General features: G+C 39.5%; 1 protein-coding gene across 2 annotated transcripts in view; it reads left to right on the forward strand.

The window, feature by feature from the left end:
• The first annotated feature begins 1,920 nt into the window (after positions 1-1,920).
• si:dkey-70p6.1 (uncharacterized protein LOC570575 homolog) overlaps positions 1,921-19,913 on the forward strand; it is a 35,732-nt gene continuing 17,739 nt past the window's right edge. For both annotated transcript variants that reach the window (XM_067413869.1, XM_067413870.1), the window contains exons 1-2: positions 1,921-2,337; positions 19,540-19,761. In XM_067413869.1, coding sequence (XP_067269970.1) covers positions 19,628-19,761 — 134 coding nt within the window. In that variant the 5' untranslated portion in view covers positions 1,921-2,337; positions 19,540-19,627. The remainder of the gene's footprint in view (positions 2,338-19,539; positions 19,762-19,913) is intronic.

Here is a 19,913-nt window from a genome sequence, read left to right on the forward strand (position 1 = left end):
CACTTGCTGGCCAGACTGTGGGAGACCAGCTAGACCAGGTAAAACCAGCAAACCAGGTTGGTTGTGGCTTGTACTTACTTTGTTTTGCTTTTTTATTTCAGGGTCAAATTTGAAAGACAAATGATTTATGTAGAATCCCAATTTGTAGAGATTGTTTCCCCAGCGTAAGGGATGTTTTGCAGTACGTTAGCAGCAGATCCTTTAAGTCCTGTAAGTTGTGATGTGGGACCTCCATGTATCGGACTTGTTTATTCAGCACATCCCACAGATGCTCGATTGGATTAAGATCTGGGGAATTTGGAGGCCAAGTCAACACCCCAAACTCAATATAGTGCTCCTCAAACCATTCTTGAACCACTCCAGGTAAGTTCTGATACCTTTCTATCAGAACCAGCATTAACTTTTTGAGCAATTTCAGCTTGTCTGTTTAATCAGACCACAAGGGAGTGAGCCTTGGCACCCTGTCACCGGTTCAACCACTGTTCCTTCCTTGGACCACTTTTGATGCCTACTGCAGACCAGGAACACCCCACAAGAGCTGCAGTTTTGGAGATGCTCTGACCCAGTCATCTAACCATCACCCTTTGGCCCTTGTCAAACCTGTTTCAATCCTTCACTACGAACAAAATGTTCACTTGCTGCCTAATATATCCCAACCGCTAACAGGTGCTGTGATGATAATCAGTGTTATTCACTTTACCTGTTATAATGTTATGATAATCTGTGTACATTTCAGCTTGTCCTCACATAATTGTTTTATAAGTACAAAAGACTTATAATGGCTTTTCACATTCTTTAATTTTGTAATTTCTATATAGTCCCTGTTCACTACACGATTAGAGCTTGGACATTCTGCTTTAGGAATTCTTGTTTTGTGTTCCATGGAAAAATGTCACACGGGTTTGTAATAACGATGACAGAATTTTGTTGTACTCCTTTTACTTACATCATCAAACACTGAGAACTCAAGAGAAACAGAAAATCCAATGCTGAACTGCACCATGCAGTTTTCTACACACTTGGCTTCTTTTTTCTTTATAAAGTAATTAAGATGTCAGCCCTGAGGTTGCATTTTTCATAATTTGGATGCCCCCTACTTGACTAGCCCCTGCAGTGCCCAGCCATGTTCAGCACATCACCCACCTGAACACAGCTGCCTGCTGCAGTGAGTAGCTTACTGCACGGTCCGTAGTCCCACAGATGGTGATTAACAGCAGGGGGCAGGGGTTTAGGTCTGTGTGTCTCAGTATGTGCTGATAAACAAATTTACTACCTTTCGAGATAGAACTGTGTTAGATTGGTGGGTTGGCACCTAGAACATGTTTGTGAATCTTTGTTCCCTGTTTGAGCATGTTAAGTATGTCTCTGTGTTTGTGTAGATTCTTGTTATTTGATTAAATGCCGTGCTAAATAAACTAACATTAAAGGAACGGTTTCAACAGCGAGAAGACACTATGTACTCTTTAAAAAAATGAATGGTCATTTTGGCATCAATGGTTCCACGAAGAACCTTTTACTTTCCATTATTCTTTATGGAAAAAGGTTCTTTACATCACTAAAATGTTCTTCACACTAAGAAAAAAAATGGTTCTTTTAGGAACGGTTCACTGAAGTTCTTTGAGAATGCATAAATGAAACTCCCTTCTGAAACCTTTTGTATGAGTATAGTGTTGGCTATTGATCAAGCTCAACCATTCAACCCAAGTTATTGTAAAAATGTGCATTTATTTTGTAATTCATTTTACATGGTTATGTATAACTCCCTAGAAAATGAATGAACAAATACAACTGCTCATATGAAGTACTTTTAAAGTGTGATGAATGATAGTGAATAATATGGTAATCATTATATAGCCTACTTATGTACTTTTCAACCACCATTGGCTGTCATACCTATAGTGGCCGCGCAGTGGCGCAAAACGCGAGCTCCAAATGCCAATGGAGTGGGCACCGCGCTGTCATATGGTACTGTCGCCGATGCTTGAGACAGGATTGAGGCTTGAGGAACCTCTGAGGCTTAACGGAGGCAGTCGTGACTTGGTCTTGAAATAACAACCGAACCTCGACTTGGAATAACCCAGCTGTGCGCTTACACCTTTCGCCTTGTGAGCATCGCGGCATGCACGGGAACAATGGGGATGGTCAGAGGTTGCGCTGAGGACGCCAGATGCCATACCGCACACATGTCCTCCCTAACGTACAAATCCAGGCTCAACGCAGGTTATTGATTATGCTTGCGGGGTCCGACCGGGAGCCAGACGTTTCAGCAGCAGCAGCAGAGAGAGTGCAGCGAGGTGGAAACTGCGCGGCGACGCGCCCCCTGAATCCCTAAACCGAGTGAGTATCTTCAGCAGCATCATACGGCTCTCGTCTCACTGGCATGCACTTCTGCCTACGTGCTGGCCATACAACGGAACCCTGTATTAAACGCATATCAGATTATATAGCATGATCATTTGCTGTTGGATGTTGGAGGAATACGCGTTGGGTTTACATGATATTAATGACTCGCATCATATAAGTCAGAAGACACGTGTGCAACAGCTCCAGTGTAGCCGCATTACCCTTTGTGATTCGACGCTTAATTAAACGATTTATAAGCAGGTTGTGGCATACTCTCTCACTCGGAAGAAACCTAGAACTGCCCAGTATCACATTTAATAACGTGAATTATGGAATCAATTAAGAGAGCAGCGAGGTTTATTTGTTTCCCTCAATTAAAAGGGATTTCGATGGAAACCTCCTGCCGTCTGCTGTGGGAGCTGGCCTCGAGGAGGACGCGCCTGCACTGCGCGTGCATTTCCACTTTGATCTTGTGAGATTATTTCCTGAGTGCATCAGTGATTGGCGGGACAATACCCACGGGGGCAACGAATTACTCGTGCTGAATAAGAGGTCGACCGCTGCGGGCCATAACATATCATGCATTCGCTCTACATAGGCTATCACGTATGCGAGACCGGAAAACAATGCATAGTACGGCGGGCATACCTGACATAGCCAAACAACAGTAGGCTATTTCAGTTGTAACAGAGCTCGTTTTAAAATTCATATGGAGCAAATTTTTATAATATTTATTTTGCTAACCTGTTGTGTCTGAATAAACCGCCGCAGTGAAATCTGACTGATCTCCTGTCTGCAAAAACAGGCGCAGTACTTTTCAGATGATGTCTAATTTGGGCACGAGACCAGTCAATAAGCTCACCGAACAAGTTGAGGAGACGCGCACTGATTTAAGTGTCACTCACCTGTACGTGCCACAAAAAAGTGACTTAACAGAACACAAATGTCTTTAAACTCGTCGGCATTCATTTTGTTAATTAATATAGGTGAACAAATTGTTTAACCTTACATCCATCCATTGGCTCACTTCGTTAACGTCATTTTTTTGTGCGTACGAGCCAAACGCATTCTTCCACCCCACGCCTCTATGCAAAACGGAATCTCTTTCGTAAACGTTTATCTTCATGTGAGTCATTCTCGTTCAGATAACTCGTTTAATTATTAAAACACTCTTTCCGGAATTATTCAGTCATTATTTTGTCGTTCTAACGAATTGGTTCACTGATTCACACGTCAAAATATAGCTTAGAATGCTAGCCTAACGATGTAATTTGCTTTGCGAATCTGAATGAATCTTTTTGTGAACGATTCAGAAGAATCGAGTGCTTTTAATTAATTAAATAACCAACACTAGTGTAGAGGGAAGACTTGTAGATTCAAACTGTTGATGCCTACCTGTCATGCATATAAAAGACAGCAGGTGAGGGTTCTGTGTGTCATGTATGCAAGTTTGTGAGAGTGGCTGCAATGAATCAGACTGGGTCCAACTGCTCAATCATATAAACTTCCTGTTGATAGGTGGAGACTGAAACAGATATGAATGATGTCCCCAACCATGTATCAGAGAAAGCAAAAAGGATGGTCTATGCTATCCAATCACCGAAAGAAAAATCCAACATTGGCTCACGGTGTAATGTCTGGAGTCAGGAGGGGTGTACTACTATTTAAGACTTGAATCACACGCCTTGGTTTGTCACATCTGAAATGTGTTCAATTTCCGGAACCTCTTGTTTATCCTGAGGTGGCCTACTATGTGAACAGAGCCTTAGAGAGAACCGTCAGAGATTTGCTGTAGGTCTGTGACGGTGTGATAAGGCCCCGCAGGCAGACATCCATTAAACTTGAGGCTCTGCTGAAGATACTGTGAACTGCAGAGAAGTTCCTTCTCTCAGCCTTATCGTGGAGCAGATGAGTGGTCATAACTCCTCACAGGAGGAAACATACACTGCCTATATCTGTCCTTGAACATTTGTGTTTGTGCCGTGTGCATATTTGTGAATTTGTTTCTGTGGGTTTTTTAGACCTGCAATATCAGAAGAGCATTTGAAAAGTGATTGCATGAAATTACAATTACAAAATACATTTTAATTTGCCCCACTTATAGTTACATATTGAGTCCAGACAGAATGTTTGCTGACTTAGTTTGACAATGAAGGCCATGTAGAAGAGACCCTTTCTGATCAAACCAGAGTGATTGGCAGCTATAGCAAAACTCTCCACAGTCTCTTAGCGAGAGGTCAGAAGGTCCTTGTCTCCTTTATACAAAGGCCATAAGGGCAGGAATCTCTTGTGATCTTAAAATCTGGTATTTTCATTCATGTGTCTTTACAGTTCAGCACTAAAGGCTGTTCATGACACCACTAATTTGTTTACATCGTGTGGTGTGTGTGTGTGTCCATTATGTTAGGTTTTTGAAATGGCAGATGAAATTAAAGGTCCTGTTCTTTGCGTGTTTTCGAAGCTTTGATTATGTTTACAGTGTGCAATATAACATGAGTTCATGTTTCGCGTGTAAAAAACACAGTATTTTTCACACAATTTATTTATCTGTACAGCGCTGTTTCCTCTGTCCTAAAAAGGCCTGATGATTTCCTTGTTTCTATTAAGGCCCTCCTAGTCCTTCAGAAACACGTAACGAGTTCTGATTGGGCCAACGCTTCCCGTGTTGTGATTGGACAGCAGCTTAGCGCACTTTGCCCGGAAAGGTCCCGCCTCTTACCATAACGGGGAGATGCAAGCGCTGAATGCGCGCTCTTCTCCACGTGGGAGAGCAACAAGACCACGCCCCCTATTTTGCGTGTTCTTGTGGGCGGAGGGTTAGTCAACAAACGGTTCTAGTGATGTCATTACATCCCTGCACTTCCTGCTGTAGTCCAAACCGGCTGTTCACTGTAGGCTTTGAAAGGGAACTTCTGTTAAATAAAATATCTGGCTTGGCATTGAACTTTGAGCTTTATAATTTTACAGGTATTATTTATGCTCTAACAGCAACATTACACACTAACTAAAGTTTGAAAGATGGAATCGCGAAGAACGGGACCTTTAAAGGGTTACTTCAGCGATTTACCATATGGCAACTTTTGAAATGAATCCCTATGAAAGTTAAAGGACAACTCTGGCGAATTTTTAAGTGTATATTTATCGTTATATCTTTGTAAGTACAGTCTATAGAAGAAAAAAAAAACGAACCGGATTGGTGCGTGCAACACGGAGTTATTACAGTTAATGCCCAGAGGCCCCCCCCCCCCCCAGCTAAAACAGCAGCTTTGGGGGCATGCACGTCAAGGGTGTCTTTGTGCCTCTTAACAGACACAAAATGCAATTAAAATGTCTGTCCAACATCAACAGGTCCCTCATACGACAACAAGATGTGTTTAGCCACTTAGCTATTGTTTAAATTCACCTGTTTTAGCCGGCTAGCTGTGTCTCGCGCTGAAGTCACGTGGGAACGCAGCGATAGCCAGTCCAGTTGGTAAGAGCATCATGTGTGTGCTCAAATTATTTAAAATTACTGCACATCTTTCCTCAAGCCGGGTGTGCCCAAATGGAAGGATAAATAAAGTTTACATTACCCACACAGTGGCTGCACCCGTCTTTAACCACGGAATGGCATTTTTCTTCAACCGGCCCGGCTGTATTGTGTCTTTGTAAGTTAGTCAAGTGTTCGTTAGAAATTTTTACAATTCGGAAAGGCACAAACGCAAACAATTTCTTCTTCACTCGTGAGCCCGATCGGATCATCCATAGATATCCATAAGAAAGGCTAGATGTCTTACGGCAGTCACCATCGTCATCACCGGCGGCCATCTTGTCACACCGGCGGCAAGCTTTCTGTCGGGCTCTGTGGAACCTGATGTAAGATGAGTGATCTGTACCAACATAAATACTCTTATTTCGCTGAAATCTTGACGGATTTACAAATGGTTTGGTTTCTTACAAACGTTATTAACATGGCTACAAATCTGGATGCTTTAACACGTTGAAATTGCAGCTTTTCATTTCGATAAACGACTTAATCGTGCAGCTTGTGTAAAAAAAAACCCAATATTCTAGCCGCTATAACTCTGTGCCACTACTTTACACAATTATTCTGCTTGTTTCCTGAGAAACTACAGGGTCTCAGCTTTCTAAAGAGGTAAGGCATTTGATGGTAGGCAAAATTAGGTGGGAAAAGTGATCTCTGAAGTAGGCACAGTGCAATGTAGGGGGGAAAATCCTAGTAAATTGCGTTTTTGAAGTTAAAATAAACTTAGTTTGCATGTTTTTTTTAATTTTATATTTAAATACAAATTATTTTATTATTATAGTGATATTCGTATTATAAAGTGTATATATATATATATATATATATATATATATATATATATATATATATATATATATATATATATATATATATATATATATATATATGTAGCTTATATATAAGCTATACCAGCTCTGAAAAAAATCAGAGCTGTATATATATATATAATGTGTGCGTGTATGTATATATATATATATATATATATATATATATATATATATATATATATATATATATATATATATATATATAATATTTTTGCACAGTTTTAGTAGCCTATATATTGATTTAATATAAAAACCTTGTGTGTGTGTGTGTATTCATTGCACCTATCTGTTCTGTTCAATGTTACTTTCATGTTGAAGTCCATGGTTATAATTATTCAGAAGTATGTAGTGGCATAACTACATCTCTGACATTTATAACAAACGAAACAGCTTGAAAAGCGGTTGAAATTTGAGCAAGTTTTGGTTATTTAAAAGTACATGCACCATTAAAACACACTGTTACGAGTGAGTGAGCTGCCTCTGACAAGATGTCCGCAAGTTGTGGACGAGACATCTACGTCTGGCTCCCGGTCGGACCCCACAAGCATAATCAATAACCTGCGTTGAGACATCTCATCTTTATTATGGGTATCTATGGGATCATCATTTTTAGTGAACCGGGCAAACCAGTTCACCAGATCGGACTGAATCGTTCTAAACGGTTCGCGTCTCAAATCAGTGCTGACCACACACGTTATTTTAGTTACTCACTTTCTGACATGAGTGACAGTCCCTCCGAATATAAATAAACTAATGTCTTGGATTATATGTTGTAACTCCAACCGTTCACTGAACTGAGTCATGTTTTGCTGAGAGATCTGATGAACTCACGAGCAGCTGATACTGAGCATGTTCACACGTTATTGAACAGACATGTTCAGTTTTTAATAGTAGTGTCTGTTCTCTAGCTGAACTGATTTTATGAAAATGAACACAGTGGAAAGGTGAAGTGATCCAGTAATCCAGCAGTGGCTTTGGGAGTGGCCTCGTAGGACAGCGAAGCAAATGCATTCTGGGAGATGTGGTATTTCATCCACATGAGACAAAAATACATTTTTTGTTTTTTATCAGTCTAGAAGGCACCAAATTAAAAAAATAATCTCACATTTCTACTAATGACCTAGTTTAAATACAAAGCTTAATGCTAAAATCACTGAAGTAACCCTTTAACTTCCTTGAAGGCGGGTAATCTGTTAAAGTTTAAAACTATTGGATTTGGCAAGAGCCACTATGGATTTGCCATAACCAATCGCTAATGTTTGGTTGTGACATATCTTAAACCATAGCGCACGTCATCAACGTCATCATTCTCATCCACTCCCTCTTGCTGATTTGACCAGTTAAAATTTGACCGGAGAATCCCAGAGAATATACCACAATGCCTGACGGAGTACTAACCCAAAATGAAAATTGAGCGGAAGTACGTAGGAGGGCAGAGCCAGGCTAATAAGTGCGCTCTCAGAAAATAAGGTACAGTGTTGTCACTGAGGCGATACCCTAAGGTACAAAAGTGAAAAGGTAAATCTTGTACCTTACACACCCCTAAATGGTACATATTAGTACCTTAAAAGGTACATATCAGTCCTTTAAGAGTGCAAATTAGTACCTTAAAGGTACATATTTGTACCTTTTTGATTTTGTACCTTAGGGTACTGCCCCAGTGATAGCAATGTACCTTTTCTGACAGTGTGAAGTGTAATAGTTCTAATGTGTTGCGAGTGTCTTTTAGTTTTAGAGGATTGCTATACAATTGATAGGTAGTTGCTATACAGTTAATAGGATGTACAGTTGCTTACCCTCAAGTTTGGTTATACATGCTTCTTCAATGTGAGTCGATGGAATATCTTCATATTTTCATCATATTCAGTTAGCATTAGCTGTGAGTGTAAGAAGTATCAGTTCCACCGGTCATTTATACTAGTTCTGGAATAAGTTATTTTATCTTATACATTGCAGTTATATAAAGGTGGCGCTGGGGAGTTTGGCTTAAAGAATGCGCATGTTTTAAATCCAAGACAAGATGACAGAGGACACCCTGTTTTACCGCTTGCTCCTGAATAAATCATTTAACATCCCTCATGCTAACATGCTGCTCAGGGGAGACTTAAGGGCTGTTCACACATGCAGAGATTTACAACAAAGAAGCGGAAGTCTTTCATTTTCAATGAGAGTTCATGATTTCTGATGACATGAACGTCAGCGACAGAAATTGAGCTTTCAAGTCGAGTTAAAACATGTTTTTGGGTCATATAATCATTTGTCGTCATAATTTTTGTAGTTTACATTCCACTTATATTGTGTTATACCCATTCCCCCATTCTTTTTGCGAATGTAGAACGGACAGAAAGAGAAGGAAAAGATTGAAAAGGGGAAAAAACGAGAGGGGGAGGAGACGAGAGTCATGTCTCGGGGGTTTGGGGGGACGTGCCAGTTTCTCTCTGACTGAAATCTAGGGCTTCGCAGTAATTAAAACATGCCATTCCCCAATCTCTCTCTGTTTCTCTGTCTTCTTCCTTATTCCTGAGCTCTTTACAGACACAATCTTTCTCTTTATTTCTCTGGGGAAGTAATTGACTGGAAAATAGAAGCTGGTGTCTGACATACAGATGGAGACCTGCCATTGTTACACGATCCAATTTAGTCTTCCTTAAAGCAATGAGATTTATTTCATACAAAGAAAGGAAAATAAAAAGTATTAATCATGTGATTGTGACCTGGAGTTACTAAAGTTTGGACATGCTGAGGCTTCATGAAGGACCTGTAAGCTTTTGTTGTTTGATATACCTGCAATTGCAGTCAATAACCTTTAGGGTGCAGAAGTTTAAGCATTGAATATGCACCTGCTGGTAAACTATCTAGACTCAATAAGCATCTTTCGTCAATATATATATATATATATATATATATATATATATATATATATATATATATATATATATATATATATATATATATATATATATATATATATATATATATATATATATATTATTTATTTTTTTTATAGAAGATTTTTTACATTAGTTGATACTAGAGATTAAAAAAGTAACCTTGGAATCTCAAAATTAATATCCTAATATTTTTATACTGCACCTTATAATGTTGTGTAATGTGATTCTGTTATAATTGTTTGGCATTTTTAGAGTTTTTAATTTTTATTGAGACAAAGTAGGAGGGTTATATATATCCTCAATGTATTGGTTGTCAGCCATATCATGAACATGATTACTGACTTTTCAATATCAGTGTTATTTTAGTATTATTTCTGTACTTTTGTAGTATATATGGGAATTTTAAATGAGCTTTTTAATAGTTTAATACTCTAATACTTTCAATATATTTCTATTTAGCTTTCATTTACTTTTATTTCAGTTTTATTTCAGGCTAGGTTACAACTACAGGGCGGGTCAAATAGACATTGCTCGCAGGCAGCCAATAAAGACCATAGGCTTCAGGCAATATGCAAATTTTATACATTGTTATTTAGGTATGTAACATTGCTGATGACTTGTTTTAGCAGATCATTATTGTTTCTTACTTTTAGGAGTATAAGTTTATTTGTGGTGCATCTGTAAAACTTTGCAGACCTTTTACATTCACAAACAGCTATATTACACACTGCATGAAAGGTAATATCATGATGGGGCACTTTAATATCTGTACATATAGGGGCCTGACTCCAGGAATCTGGAATATTTTACCTATATTAACAACATGTTAAACATGTTTACTAAATTAATTTAAACTGTAGTCAATAATTTGCGTGTAGTCATTAATTGCAGTAATAGATCATGACTTCTGTTAGTAGCTCTCAAGACTGGAGGGCTTGTTTCATTTGAGTTTCAATTTAAATTGTGTGGTGGATTGAAAGTCTCCAATTAAGAGTGAACAGGATGTTTTCGTTTTGCTTGGTCACATTAATCAAATATGAAGTGGTAATAATTTTAAGAGGATTGTCCTGGGTATCCTAAATTGCGCAACATTAGCTGATTTTACCAATTACATAGGATTTTGTCTTGCTGTAATGAGTTGGTTTTCAGAAAGGCAAATTAATCAGTTGGAGAATAAAGACAGGGACTATGTATCAGAGACGGGCTTTTGCTTCTTCCCAAACAGTATCCATGTAATTACACAGGAAACAAGCTCTTTACTGTTTAATTAGCCCAGCAAAGACAAGATGTAGATTTAGCCACAAACTCCTCACATTTGCCAAGTCCGACTCAGCCCAAAAAGTGTGATTGGAGTTTAACTGTTTGTCTTCTCAGTGCTATTTTTGAGAGATGGTTGTAATTGAACCATGAGTCAACACATATGTGTGTGCATGTATATGTGAGTGTGTGGACTAAAAGAGCCATAGTCTCACGAACACCATAAGGTCCAGTTTACACTGCAACTTATTCTGGCCAAAAACCACCCACATAAAGAGGAACAGACCAACACATATTGACAAGAATAGTGCCATCTTTGGTTGAGACTAAATTTTTATAGTATGCCAGTTATTAGAAGAAATAATCAATGTAGTAAGCCATATATCACACTGTAATGTTGCTTAAACGGTTAGTGGGTAAATTATCCCATAAATTACACAGCATCTATAATACCTTTTGGTTGTTTTTTTTATGTAACTGTCTAATCTAGTCACACATGCACATAACATTATCTGCACCTGTTGACAGCTGCAAGGACTATTTTATTCCCCCAGCTCACGCTTCTCTGCATGAAACACATCATTATTGGAAATTACTTCACAAATCAATAGGACTAACATGTGATTCTGCCATTCGGTGGGGTTAAACACAGTCACATCAAGCTCTATCTGTCCTCAGAATAATGTGCCCATGACAGAACAATCCCTGATGGAGCGCTCGGTTAGAGCACTGTCATCGTCTCATTCTTTGAAGAAACACACAGGACAACACACACTAGTAGTAGTTTTCAACATTAGGTTAGGGTTTTGTTACTGGTTGTTCAGCAGATGTTTATCATAATGAAAGCTTGCCAGCACCATGAGTTTTTGTCCGAGCTGTAAACATGTTGACAGGATATTATGATGAGTGTTTGGTGTGTGCTGCATTAAGCTGGGAAGCCCCGTCCACTGTTACATCTCATTGGTCCAAATTCATTGGTTTGAGTCACATCGCACAGCAGTTTCATGTTTAGTGTGGACACACAAATTGCTTGTCACTAAAAACTTGCTAAATCAATGAATGAATATCATGAAAGGTATTATGGGGTTGATGATTAAGTAACTCTGGATGCTCAGGTACTCTCATCTGATGAGAAACCATGAAACCAAGAAAGCTCAAGTCATTAGGCAACCATTAGCAAATTCTATCATTCCGCTCCAACCTAAATAAGCAGCTCATGTGCAAAATTTAGAGTCACCTTGAATCAAAATCACAGTGGCTTTTAAGAAAGTCATCAGTGTTTCAATATCCCGAGTGTGTTTGTTTTGAGCAAATCAAATGGTGCTAAAAAAGGCCCATCTAGAGAAATAGATTGTCTTTCAGTCGTTTGATTAGTCACTCCCAATAAATGAATGAGACATGAACTTCAATGACAGCCCATTCTTATCTATAAGGTTTTATATGGAGTTGGCTCACCCTTTACAGCTATGACAGCTTCAACTCTTCTGGGAAGGCTTTCCAAAAGGTGTAGGAATGTGTTAATGAAATTTTAGGCCATACTTCTAGAAGTGCATTTGTGAGGTCAGGCACTGATGTTGAACGAGAAGGCCTGGCTTGCAGTCTCTGCTCTAATTCATAGCAAAGATATTCTATTGGGTTGAGGTCAGGACTCTCTGCAGGCCAGTCAAGTTTCTACACACCAAACTCGCTCATCCATGACTTTATGGATGCTTTGTGCTCTGGTGCGCAGTCATGTTGGAACAGTAAGGGGACATCACTAAACTGTTCCCACAAAGAGCATGCAATTGTCTTAGAATATCTTGGAATGCTGCAGGGATGGAAATTAGCACCCGCCACCAGCCAAATGCGGGTGATTTTGAGTTGTGGCGGGTAAACTCGCTTCACCTACCGGCCACCGTGGCGGGTAAATAAAAATAGCATACTGTTTCCCCTCTTTATAAACTGTGTTCAGTGAATGCGAGTGCGGCCGTATGTCCGAATATGACCAGTCGTTTTCGCCGTCATTACCCGGATGTAGTGCCAGAAGACGCGAATAATAACCATAATAACTCGCGCGCACTGAGAGAAGATCCGTCACTGTCATCCGGAAGCGCGCACCCGTCTCACAGCGCGCAAATATTGAGTTCTCTTTCAAGTCTTGTGCTTAAACGGACAAACTCACACAAAAAGTATGCCAACATGTTCATCTTGATGAGAATTCTAGCAGACATAGTCTGAATATGCCTTAAGTGAACTTTATACAGTCGTGAAAGATGACGCATATCCCTCTATTAGGTCTTAAAGGGGCAGTAGCTTTTACTGCTATGTTTAATGTCAAACAAACGATAAGGACATCACTCACTGCTCTTGATTGAATAGCTTTTGTAAGTTTAATAAGGAATAATCTTTCATTTAAACAGTTAAATATGCAGTTATTTTATATTTGATTACTTTATTAAATTTCTGTAGGCTAGTAGACCTGTACATTATTATTTAATGTACACATGACTGAGGTCAAGTTAAACATTTTACTTTGAATTTTATTTTATACTGTTTGATGTTGCAATGTGCTAAATAAATATTTGCATAATTTGTAATTGATTTATTATTTGAAACTTTAATATTAATTAATGCAATTGCAATGCCCTGATTTTTAGTAAAGTTACTCAGTCATAGCATTAGCCATAAATACAATGGATAATTGGCATAATTTCTTTTAGTGCTTCGGTTTCAGCCAATAATTTTTATTTCGGTGCATCCCTACTGACAATGTTCTGCTCGGTATGTCGTCAACACGCTTCAGGAGATGCCAAAACTAGTAGTTTCATTGTCGGTACTAAAAACCTAAAACTGGAAGCCATAAAAGACCACGAATCATCCAAATGCCACATCCAGGTAAAAAAAAAAAAAAAGAGAGAGAACATAGAGCCCTACTCATTTAATGAAATGTATTTCAGTTCATGGTTTGTGTGTGTATAAGAGTGAAAAAATGTCAGTATTTCATTGAGATTTGAGATTAAATAAACAGCTTAAGTATTGTAGAGCTTGTAGTATTAATTTTCATATGCAGTTACACATTGTCGGTTAAAAACAAGAAAGTGGCTGGTAAAAACATTGAGTGGCTGGTAGATTTTGAAATCCACCAGCCACAGTGGCCGGTGGACAAAAAAGTTAATTTCCATCCCTGGTATGCTGAAGCATAAAGAGTTCCTTTCACTGAAACTAGGGCGGGGCGATAAAACCATAACGATAATTATCACAATATAATTATCTCCTTTCCAGAGTTCCTTTCACTGGAACTAAGGGGCAAAGCCCAACCCCTGAAAAACAACCCCACACCATAATCCCTCCTCCATCAAACATTACAGTTGGCACAATGCAGTCAGGCAAGTACCGTTCTCCTGGCAACTGCCAAATCCAAACTTGTCCATCAGATTGCCAGACAGTTAAGCACAATTCGTCAATCCAGAGAACAAGTCTCCACTGCTCTAGATTCCAGTGATGGCGTGCTTTACACCACTGCATCCGATGCTTTGCATTGCACTTGGTGATGTAAGGCTTGTATGCAGCTGCTTGGTCATGGAAACCCATTCCATGAAGCTCTCTACACTGTTCTTGCGCTAATCTGAAGGCCACATGAAGTTTGAAGGTCTGTAGCTATTGACTCTGCAGAAAGTTGGCGACTTGAGCATGCGCTGATCCTGCTCCGTAATATTACTTGGCCTACCACTTCGTAGCTGAGTTGCTGTTGTTCCCAATTGCTTTCATTTTGTTATAATAACGCTAACAGTTGATCTTGAAATATTTAGTAGTGAGGAAATTTCACAAATGGAATTATTGCACAGGTGGCAACCTATCACGGTATTGCACTTGAATTCACTTGAATTGAGCTCTTGAGAGCGACGCATTCTTTTCACAAATGTTTGTAGAAGCAGTCTGCATGCCTGGGTACTTGTGGGTACACATGTGGCCGTGGAAGTGATTGGAACACCTGAATTCACTGATAGTATGTCCCAATACTTTTGGAAATGTATGTTCCTTGCAAAATGTTTTATTTAGAATGGCCATAATGGAGAGACAAAGCTTTTTTGTCTAATGAGTGTGTATATGTACCAGCAGGGGCTAATGCTCATCATGTTAATTAGAAAAACCTTGACTCTTTGATCTAACCATGCAATTTAAGGTGCTGTCATGTTGATGAAGTTTCTGTGAAGTTTTGTGGGCTACAGATCCTTTACAAGTAGAGGTAACTGCAGACTGGAGCACTGGGCGTGCCATGAGGTCGGAAAGGAATGGGGCGTACCGAGAGGTATAGGGCATGCCGTGAGGTCTTCTCAGGAAGAAGCTCCTTTGACCAATGAGAAACCTCTCACCACGCCCCTACCTCCTGCCACGCCCATTATTCCAAGCTGCAGCTACACCTGTCTTATCCTTTATCTTGTTTCAGTGCATGTGTGTGTTATTGTTATTGTTAACTAACAGTTAACATAAATTATTTAAAATAATTTTCTAAAATACTATATAAAATGATATGAAGCTTAAACAAAAAATTAAAACAATTAAAAATATAAAATCCCAGAAAAACATACTAAAAAGAACATCAAAATAACTAAAACTAAAATAAAAAAAATAAAAAAAATAAAAAGGTTCATAGGCATACTTTTATATTATGCAGACATTGCCTCATATTCTAATGAAACCTATTGCACTGACTGACAATGAGAACACGGTTTTTGCTTTTTGTTTTGTTTCATATTTTAGCATCTGTGTGTAGTTTAGCATTTTACTGAAATCTCTAGTCCACTTACTGCTATCATTTACTACTACTTATATCACAATTTTACAGGAAGAAGCATGACAATGAAGAATTAGAGCAAAAGGGGTACTTCAGCGCTGGGAAGATAAATCTGTATTTAAACTGGGTCATCAATGTAGTAGAAATGTGAAATTATTTTTGAATTTGGTGCCTTCTAGACTGAGAAAAGACAGAAAATGTATTTTTGTCTCATGGGGATGAAAGACTACAATTACCAGAATGCTTCGCTGCCCTGTGAGGCCATTCCCAAAGTCGTGGTGACTTTGGGAATGGCCTCACAGGGCAGCGAAGCATTCTGGTAATTGTAGTCTTTACTGGATTACTTAATCTTACTGGATTACTGTGACTGAGTTGGAGAAGACACTACAATTAAAAACTGAACGTGTCTGTTCAATATAATGATTGAGTCACCGCGCAAGTATCACAGCGCTGAGCACTAACTGCAGGAGTGAGCTGAATGAGCTGATGAGGTCTTGTGATGAGAGCTGAGGTAATCGCGACTACACTCGCGGCATACATTCACAATGCGAGTTCAGTCTGCTGCATTTCAGTTCATGCCTTTGTAAGCTTAACTTTCATAGAAATGAATTTGAGAAGTTTAAAGTCTTAAATTTCTTACCATAGCTCCGTTTAAATGAGTGCCTGTATCTGCGAGCTGAGCTGTCTAATCTCCCATCCCCCATGCGCGGGTTCAAAACATGCGGAAATGGCTCCCTCTGCTGGCTGTAGTCTTTAGCCTTTGACCAAACATTCCTCCTATGATGCAAATATCGTCAATTTGCATCATAGGAGGAATTTTTCCATAAATAAAATGCATAAATATCTTGTCTCAGGGGGATGTGAGGGGGAAAAGCACATTTATTTGAATATACTCCAGGGTTTCTACTGATAAAAAGCCATATGCTAATCTCTGAAGTAACCCTAAACTGTCTTTAATAGTATCCACAGTTAATATAAACTCAAGGCAGGCAAGGTAACAAAACCATAGTATACACAAGACCAGACAAAACTCAAGGAAACTCAGCAACTACAAACTAAGGGTATGTTTGCATGACACTGTTTTCAGTTTTACATAAAAACAGCATTTTGGGGGCCTGAAAACAAAAACTTTTGAAAACTGGTTTCAAAGTGCAAGGTTTTCAAACGCATATTACATGTTTACGCATGCGTATTATGTGTTTGCATAGTGTTTCTTGAAAAAAATGACATTGCCAACTAATGGCCTAGCCTGCATAATACAGCCTTTTTAGTCATTTTTGCAGATCCGTGTGAACGGGGATCATTTTGACAACTTATATAAATATACCCAAAGACGGGAAAACCATAAACAAAGTCTAAACATAATAGAATTGTGAATGGTTAGTAGTTGGTTTATATATTAGTTAAACATGTATTTTATAGCTTCAATGACAGCAGGTTTTACCTGGATCCATTTGCCCAAACCTCATTTGTCCAAACCTAAGTGCAGATCATAATTGGTTTGTTTTGGTCATATTTTTTTATTTTTTTCCTAGTGCTGTTGAGTGGACAGAGCTCCTGTGGCGATCCTATCGTAATCTTCATAGATATCTGAAATGTGAGAGTCTGGATGCTTGCCCTTAGTCTAGCACAGCAGTATTCCTTACTTTTGGCTGACAGCCTTTGACAAACACTCTCTGTTTTCTGTGCATAAACAGAGAGTCAGTGCATGATGGATTCACTCATTAATCTTCAGGCATGTTCTTACATTGATGCTTATACTCAAGAGACCCATGTACAGTTTAAAAGTGGTCACCAGGAGTTCAACTCAGGGCAAGTATGCATGCATACTTTGTGACAACCGCATTATAGTAAAAAGTCCTCTTTTCAGGCTGACAAAGAGCAAGACACAATGAAAGAAACACGTTTTCTTAGTATTGTCTCCTTGCTTTGTTGTTTTGATGCGCTGTTGTTTTCTTATGCAGAGGTATTTTTAGGTCTTATCATGACTCATTTCCCATTTGATAGCACTAAACCAAGAGCCAAAATTATTAAAACTGGGTTAATTCTTTATCTGGCAAATCCATACTTCAGCTCATGCATGAAGCCTGTAAGGTGTGAGTCAGAAATAGCCATAGAAATCATAGTACTGCCACCAGCAGTACAAGTCTTCACAATGAAAAATAAAAACGGGATTGTGTATGGAAACAAAAGGTGACTGAGCGATTCAAGACTCACTCTCCATTCAAAAGTGCAGGCCCATTCAGAAGATTTATGATGTAATGGAGAGCACTGGACAATTGGAGAAGTGTACGCAACAATGCAGTCAAGTGTGTTTGACTGTATTATACATTTGTCTCACATGGGTTCATTTCAATGCATCTTTTATCCTGTGCAGTCATTTGCGATGTCCCCTATAGAAACAGAAAGAGTTAGAGATGAGTGTGTGTGTGTGTGTGTGTGTGTGTGTGTGTGTGTGTGTGTGTGTGTGTGTGTGTGTATGTATGTATATATGGTAGAGGTGTTAGTGAGGCCAGCAGGGGGGGCTCACCTTGTGGTCTGTTTGGGTCCTAACACCCCAGTATAGTGATGGGGACACTATACTGACAAAGAGCACCGTCTTTTGGATGAGACGTTAAACCGAGGTCCTGACTCTCTGTGGTCATTAAAAAATCCCAGGATGTCTTTCGGAAAAAGAGTAGGGGTGTAACCCCGGCATCCTGGCCAAATTTGCCCATTGGCTTCTGTCCATCATGGCCTCATAATAATCCCCATATCCTGATTGGCTTAATCACTCGGTCTCCTCTCCACCAATCAGCTGGTGTGCGGTGGGCGTTCTGGCGCAATATGGCTGCCGTCGCATCATCCAGGTGGATGCTGCACATTGGTGGTGGTTGAGGAGATTCCCCCCTTCTATGTAAAGCGCTTTGAGTGCCTTGAAAAGCGCTATATAAATCGAACGCATTATTATATATATGTATGTATGTGTGTGTGTTTGTGTATGTATATTTCATATTGTAATGCAAAATAGCAAATTGGATTACATCAGTGTGTGATCACATCTGCGCAAATTCAAACTCGGCACGTTAAGATGTCAGGTTGGACATCATTGGCATTAGTTTCTACATTTGTTTCTCTAGGACTGTCAGGGGTCTCCAAAGCCTCAAGCCGTGTGTCCTTACACTGTCAAATAAAGTTTAACACTTGGGCTCCTGGCGAATATAGTGCAAGCTGACCACTTTGGCCCCTGGGACCCATGGCTCATTTACCAGTAGCTGACCACTTGGACCCCCAAGGCACTGCGACACATTTTCTGTGAGCTTAAGAGGGCATGCACTACTATTTTAGCCATTTAATGTTAGTCTACCACATCAAGTACTTTTAAAAGCAAGCAGAGCAAGGGGCCGCACAGGACCATGAGTGTACTCACATATTTATTAGAGAGCAAAATATTGTGTTTTTTTAATGACAAAAGCTTCAAGCAGAAACCACAAGACTTTATCTGTTTAGAAAAGGGCTGAAGTGACATGTAACAGCTCAGCGTTTCAGCAACTGCATCGCCTGTCTGTTCACAGCAACAGACAGGTAAGGTACCTGATGATCGTAAATCTTCATATGAAAAATGCCCCCCAGTCTGAGGCAAATGATTCCACACAAACGCTGAGTGACAGTTAGTGGGCAGAAAATGACACACTGTGGGAGACCTACAGCAGACACATACAGAGAGAAAGACACAATAAAAGTACAAGAGTGAGACAGAGAGAGAACAAGAGAAAGTGTGGGGGAGAGTCACTCTCTGTCGTTCATTCACACTCAAGAGAATGGCTTCAGGGTAGGAATAAAAGAGTACGTTTCATTTTTGTTATACTTCTGACAGGTGAAAAGGGCTTGTTTTACAATGCAAAGTAACTGATTCTAGCCCCTCCACTTTTCCCTTTTCAGATCTTGTGGACAGTGTTTGAAAGTGTGTGTGCATATGTGTGTGCGTGTGTGAGGGCGCGCGTGAAAGTGTGTGTGTTAGCACTTCCACATGGCCTCCATGCAGGACGGGGTGAACTTCTCTGCTCATCCCTACGGCAAAGTACTGCTGCTGGGGGCCATCGCCGCCGCCTCAGCCTTCGTTGTCACCATTCTCATCGTTGTGCTATGTGTGGGCTGCCAGAGGTGAGTTGCACACACAAACATACAGGCTCATATATCAAATGCTCGGTTTTTCGGTTTAGTTCATATTCAGGGGTGACTGCTTGTTTAAAGGGATAGTTCACTTTGAAATTAAATTTTGATATGTTTTAGCTTACCTCATGGGCCTCCGAGAT

This window comes from Pseudorasbora parva, chromosome 13 (assembly GCF_024679245.1).
Source record: "Pseudorasbora parva isolate DD20220531a chromosome 13, ASM2467924v1, whole genome shotgun sequence".
NCBI classification, from domain to species: domain Eukaryota; kingdom Metazoa; phylum Chordata; class Actinopteri; order Cypriniformes; family Gobionidae; genus Pseudorasbora; species Pseudorasbora parva.